At 37.7% G+C, this 6683-nt stretch overlaps 1 protein-coding gene across 4 annotated transcripts in view; it reads left to right on the forward strand.

Annotated features, from left to right (window-relative positions):
- The first annotated feature begins 613 nt into the window (after positions 1-613).
- Positions 614-6683, forward strand: part of cad (carbamoyl-phosphate synthetase 2, aspartate transcarbamylase, and dihydroorotase) — a 31848-nt gene continuing 25778 nt past the window's right edge. For all 4 annotated transcript variants that reach the window (XM_016470746.1, XM_016470747.1, XM_016470748.1 and 1 more), the window contains exons 1-11: positions 614-1029; positions 2307-2446; positions 2562-2691; positions 2797-2939; positions 3031-3172; positions 3369-3540; positions 4583-4768; positions 5316-5425; positions 5567-5709; positions 6009-6140; positions 6297-6530. In XM_016470746.1, the coding sequence (XP_016326232.1) occupies positions 936-1029; positions 2307-2446; positions 2562-2691; positions 2797-2939; positions 3031-3172; positions 3369-3540; positions 4583-4768; positions 5316-5425; positions 5567-5709; positions 6009-6140; positions 6297-6530 (1626 nt within the window). In that variant the 5' untranslated portion in view covers positions 614-935. The remainder of the gene's footprint in view (positions 1030-2306; positions 2447-2561; positions 2692-2796; positions 2940-3030; positions 3173-3368; positions 3541-4582; positions 4769-5315; positions 5426-5566; positions 5710-6008; positions 6141-6296; positions 6531-6683) is intronic.

The following is a 6683-nucleotide window of genomic DNA, read 5'->3' on the forward strand; positions in this document are numbered from 1 at the left end:
TGTGTGTATGCACTTTGGATGGGTAAATGCAGAGCACTAATTTGGCCACATGTCATGTCATGTCACGTCACGTCAAAGGACTGGAGTTGTGTGGATTATTGTGATGTTTTTATCAGCTGTTTGGACTCTCATTATGACAGCACCCATTCACTGCAGAGGATCCATTAGTGAGCAAATGATATAATACTAAATTTCAAATCTGTTCAGATGAAGAAACAAACTCTTCTACATCTTGGACGGCCTGAAGGTGAGTACATTTTCACCTTTGGGTGAAATTCATTTAACTGAGAATACCAGTGGATCTGGAGGTGGCATTAAATCTTTATAACTCTTTCTGATTTTCACTAGTGTGGTTATAAATATACAATATAATTTCTTCTTTCTGTTTTGGGGTATCCTATGTTGTGAGACTTACACACAGGTTAAAACACACTAGATACATATTCTTTTTGTAATTTATTATTCATTTTTTTTTAAACAAAAATGTCAAGAAAATGAAAAATAAAGCATTTTTGTAATTTTTGTGAATGAAGCCTAGAGCAGGCCTCTTCCCCCTCCTCTCTGACGTGGTGACGCGCAGTGATTTTCCACGCTAATATAAAACCAGATGGAAGTTCACACCCACGGCTCCACACTGCTGTGGCTGGAGCAGAGCGTGCATTTCTCTCGACTAACCAGAGCTCGTCTGGCTTAAACCCACTTAAAACATCGCAATCGGCCAGTGAGCTTCTTCTACACCAGGACTGCATATTTGGCCTAGATAGCGATATCTGAGATCGCTTATATTTAATCCGCATTCGGGTGAACATCACCTTGAGCAGCGTGGTTTTCACGTGGGAACTTCGGCGAAAAGGGAAAACACGTGCAACGCAACCAGTTCGGTTCACATACTTTTAAGCGCTAGATATTCTGTTTGCGTTTAGAAGTACTAAGTCATGTTGCTGAAAATGGCATCTTTAGTATTGGAGGACGGGACAACATTTAAAGGCCGTCTGTTCGGTGCCGTATCCTCAGTGTCTGGTGAAGTTGGTAAGTGAAATCAAAGAAAATGTACTGGAAATATCTGTCCCTCAGCCCTGTTTTCTGCCACTGCTCCTTATCACACACTTGTTCTGTTTCCTCTAACCGGAAAGCGTGCCTAATAAATGTGTAACTGAATTTCAGGAAGTTACACGTGTCTGATTTCCCGCTAAACGTTTAAAAGTGAACACTCGCCAGTAGCCACTTCCTAGGGCATGTGTGACACATTCCTGACATCCCAGACATCGTTGTCAGAAAATATGTATTTTCTCCCCCAAATTTAGATTTTTTTTCTACAAATTTAAATTTGAGTAGTATTTGCTATAATGGGTGAAATTGGTCTATATCTATGAAGTAACTGCATAATCACTGTAAATCACTTATGCTGGGAAATTTACGATACAAAAAAAGGAGAAAAAAGGTTTCTTTGGAATTTCACCCCATTCTGCTACTAACATGTGCATTAAAAATGCTTTTCCTATTTTATTTATATATTTATATATATATATATATATATATATATATATATAGCTTTTATCATGACTATATATATTATACATGTTTGATTGTTTGAATTATTAAAATGTTTCATAATAATAATAATTATGCATTTTATTTGTAAAAGAGCAATACAAAAATACAAGAATTAATTAAACACAACCTTAAATAAATGCGTCTTAATCAACTTTTTAAAGTAATCCAGGGTTGGTGCATTTCTGATATTAAAAGGAAGTGCATTCCATAATTTTAAGTGTCCCTCCTAGTTCTCAATGTTCTCCATATAAAATAAATGTGGAAAATGTGAACATGAGAACAAGTAGGCGTTTTAAAAAGTTTGACGGGTATAATTTTTGTCCTTTTTTTTTTTTTTTTTTTTTTTGATATTGTATATTTATTCAAGATATTTATTTTTTAAAGATGAAGCTTAATGAAAGTAATCCAGGGTTGGTGCATTTCTGATATTAAAAGGAAGTGCATTCCATAATTTTAAGTGTCCCTCCTAGTTCTCAATGTTCTCCATATAAAATAAATGTGGAAAATGTGAACATGAGAACAAGTAGGCGTTTTAAAAAGTTTGACGGGTATAATTTTTGTCCTTTTTTTTTTTTTTTTCATTTTTTGATATTGTATATTTATTCAAGATATTTATTTATTAAAGATGAAGCTTAATGGGCACCCTGTGCATATTCTAAAAATATGGAAAAAGTTAAATATAACATCTAATGCCCTTGCAATTACTGTAAAATATTAAGTAAATTACTAAGTCATGTATTGTGTGTCCTCAGTTTTCCAGACAGGAATGGTGGGTTATCCAGAGGCTCTCACGGATCCCTCTTACAAGTCTCAAATACTAACTCTGACATATCCGCTGATTGGCAATTACGGTGTTCCTAAAGATGAAGATGGAGAGTTTGGACTCAGCAAGGTGTTTTTACTTTCTTGTATCCACATACACTTTTAATATGTTATATTTCTTCTAAAGCAGATTGTTCTAATACTACTGGTATGATGTGTTCTAAATATTTCTCTTTGTGGTCTAGTGGTTTGAGTCTTCCAAAATCCATGCCGCTGCTCTTATTGTTGGGGAGCTCTCTGAGAATCCCAGTCACTGGAGCTCAGCCAAGTCTCTGGATCAGTGGCTCCGAGAGCAAGGCATCCCTGGGCTTGAAGGTCAGTCAGTGCAAGTTCTTCTTAACCAAGAATTAGTTTTGATTTAAGCATTATAAATGAAGTGATTGGGTTTTGGAATTAATGCTAATGTTCCTGTGAAATCAGGGGTTGACACGCGAAGCTTGACCAAAAAGATCAGAGAAAAGGGAACCATGTTGGGGAAACTTGTGGTGGAAGGAACTTCAGCCAATGACATTCCATTTGACAATCCAGACACCCGGAATCTTGTTAAAGAAGTTTCCATGAAAGTAAGTATCTTGATATTCTTAGATTACTTTTAATGTGATTAATGTTGCGTAATGACAGCTTATTTCTTGTTATTTACACCTGATTCAACAGGAACCAAAAGTTTTTAATCCAGAGGGCACAGTGAGAATCACTGCCATAGACTGTGGCATCAAGTACAACCAGATACGTTGCTTTTGCCAGAGAGGTGCCCAGGTCACCGTTGCCCCCTGGGATTATCCTCTAGATAGCAATGGTGAGGCATGGCACTGTTTCCCACATATTACTGAAGGATGTGTTGTTGTTGTTTAAATACATTTATAAAGATACATTGTAATATGCTGTTGTAGGGTTAGAACATTTTTTACATGGTTAGAAAACCAGACTGTAAATGCTAATAGTAATCCTAAAAATGAGTAGAGAATGATATCACTGTGCTTCCGTTTCTTTAGATTTTGATGGGTTGTTCATCAGCAATGGTCCTGGCAATCCTGAGTACTGTAAGGAGACTGTAGAGAATATACAGAAGGTGGTATGTGTGGAGAATCCCAAACCTGTCTTTGGGATTTGTCTGGGCCATCAGCTTCTATCTTTGGTCATTGGTGCAAAGACATACAAAATGAAGTAAGCAATGTGTTCATTCTTTTCACTTTCTGCAGACTTCTAAAGCACATTTCTTTAGGATAGTTCACCCAAAAATGAAAATTCTGTCATGTACTTATCCTCTTGTCATTCCAAACCCGGATGCATTTTTATTCTGTGGAACACAAAAGGAGACATTTTGAGATGATGGGAACCAATCAACATTGAAGCCCACTGACTTCCATTGTATGAACAGAAAAATATAGACATTACCTAAAATGTCATCTTTTATGTTCCACAGAATAAAGTCGTACAGATTTGTAACAACATGAGGGTAAAGTAAATAATGACCTTTTTTAATTATTATTATTTTTGGATGGACTAACCCTTTATTGGATGTTGTCATCACATTTGTTAAAGACAAATTGATGGATAGCGAAGCATGTTATTAAAATCACATGAAGTAAACAAAAGTAAAATTAATGCATTTGAAGCTGTAGAAAGATATTTAGTAAAAATAGCTTTTAGAAAAGTATTCTTTTAGTGAGGTTAGTAGTATAATGCTCTTATGTTCAAGATACATTTTTAATATTTTGTATCTGAAGGAAAATTGTACTTGTAGTTAAAACAAAAATCATTAAAACAAGATTACTAGACATAGTAATAGATAGACATAATAATATTAGGATTTTTGCTGCGTGATTAAACCAGACAGCATCACTTTATGGTTAGTGGATTAAGGGGTTTGCAGAGGAACAAAAGGCTGCTTCCTTGGCCTTCCCATGCCATTCCAGTTATCATGAAGGAGCAGCATGGTGTGATATCTAGTTGCTGAGCTCAGCAGTCTAGTCAGGAGCTGGGGTAGGCTAGTCTGGTTCTGGGATAAGCGGTAGTGTTTTTCTAAGAGTCCTGGGATAGTTGCTTTGTTTTGCTTGTGCTCAAGGCCGGGTGAGAAGCCAGTCAACAGGCCTTTCTTCAGAAGAGAACAGTCAGCGGGTTCATTCAGATATGGTTTATGTCTGAGTAGCACTTAATTGTGCATCTTAAAAGCTACAACTTCATTCATGGTCTTTGTGTATTTCAGGTATGGTAATCGTGGCCATAACCAACCCTGCATCCATAAAGGAACAAATCGCTGTTTCATCACCTCTCAGAATCATGGGTTTGCTGTGGATCCCAAAACTCTTCCAGAAGCCTGGGATGTGCTCTTCACAAACGCCAATGACAAAACCAGTGAGGGCATCGTTCACAACCACAAACCGCTCTTCAGGTTGGCGTTCATTTGTCATTTGTGTCTCGTTTACATAAATACAGTATTAATGGGCTTAAATGCTTTTAAAGGGGTCAAATGATGTTGCTAAAAATAACATTATTTGGTGTATTTGGTGTAATGGAATGTGTTTGTGCGGTTTAAGGTTCAAAAAACACATTATTTTCCACATACTGTACATTATTGTTTCTCCTCTATGCCCCGCCTTTCTGAAACGTGTCGATTTTTACAAAGCTCATCGGTCTGAAAAGCGAGGTGTGCTCTGATTGGCCAGCTATCCAGTGCGTTGTGATTGGCCGAATACCTCAAGCGTGTGACGGAAATGTTACGCCCCTTACCATATTGTGATGCCGTGTCCTGGAGCGACGAGACAAAAACATTAAAACCCATTATAAGCGAGGCATTCGTTGCATCCAGTGGGGACATAATTACGGATTATAATGACTTCTACTGTCTTTTTAGGCGTTGCGTTGCAATCATATGACCCCTTTAAATGTTGTATTAAGTTAGTGATGATAATTTATATCTCCTTTCTTCTAATTTTCAGTGTCCAGTTCCATCCTGAACACATGGCAGGCCCAACAGACCTTGTTGGTCTCTTTGATGTGTTTCTGGATACAGTCAAAGATGCTAAAGAGGGCAAAACTGGAAAAACAGGTGATCTGTTGACGTACACTTGTTCTTGTAGGATTGTTTACATACTTGTTTGTCATATCTGTTTACTGTAATTACATTATTTCTGATGTGTTGTGATTCTGTTGACATGACTAATTACTTAAACCCTTATCATTTTTGCAGTTAAGCAAAGACTAACAGAATACCTCACTTACCCTGGATCTCCTGACCCGGAAGCGTTTGTTCGACCTCGTAAAGTTTTGGTTCTAGGTTCAGGAGGGCTTTCCATTGGACAGGCTGGAGAGTTTGACTATTCTGGATCTCAGGTGATTTGTCAAAGGAGAAAAAACCTCGAGAGTGTTTGGAGTGCAAATTAAGGGTGGTATCTCAACTGTTTAGCTGATTATATTAGTAGTAGTAAAAGAAGTGGTTGTAGTATTTGATCAGTTTCCTGTATTAATTTGAAACTTGCTTGATCTTGGAGTAAATGAAGCTTACGACTGAATCTTATAAACAATCGGCTAGTGGGAAGCCAACATTCTGGGACAAGTCTAATCATCAGTGTAATAAGTTAACCAAAAGTAAATGTAAGCAGCTTTTTCCAAATAGATTTTTTTTTTCTCAGGCTATAAAAGCTCTGAAAGAAGAGAACATCCAAACCGTTCTCATCAACCCGAACATTGCCACAGTACAGACCTCAAAGGGCCTGGCAGACAAAGTCTACTTCCTCCCTATTACACCAGAGTATGTCACACAGGTAAGAGAAAGCTGTCTATCCCAAAGTAAGTTACATGGAGAATGTTTTCTTGACAGATTTTGAAAACTGAAATAATGCTTTAAAACACACGGTTCAGCTTTTGACTTCAGAATTTTAAATGTTTGTCAAACGTTCATCCTGCTGTCCTTCAAATAGGTGATAAAGAACGAGCGTCCAGATGGGGTGTTGCTCACATTCGGTGGTCAGACGGCCCTGAATTGTGGTGTGGAGCTCACTAAGCAAGGAGTGCTGGAAAAATACAAAGTGCGTGTGCTTGGAACCCCAGTGACGTCCATAGAGATGACTGAAGACAGAAAGATCTTTGTGGAGAAGATGGAGGAAATCAATGAGCATGTTGCCCCCAGTGAAGCAGCCATGTCTGTTGAACAGGTCAGCTCATTACTCTACTGTACATCAGGGCATCTCAAATGTAAAAATATAATATATATACAGCGAGAATAAAAGTTACGCCGCCTTTGCGTGAACATTTTGGCGGTGTTATGCAAATCTTCCCACATCGTGACGTAGACATGTGGGGGCGTG

Source organism: Sinocyclocheilus anshuiensis, unplaced genomic scaffold (genome assembly GCF_001515605.1).
Source record: "Sinocyclocheilus anshuiensis isolate Anshui unplaced genomic scaffold, SAMN03320099.WGS_v1.1 scaffold2322, whole genome shotgun sequence".
In the NCBI taxonomy this organism is placed as follows: Eukaryota; Metazoa; Chordata; class Actinopteri; order Cypriniformes; family Cyprinidae; genus Sinocyclocheilus; species Sinocyclocheilus anshuiensis.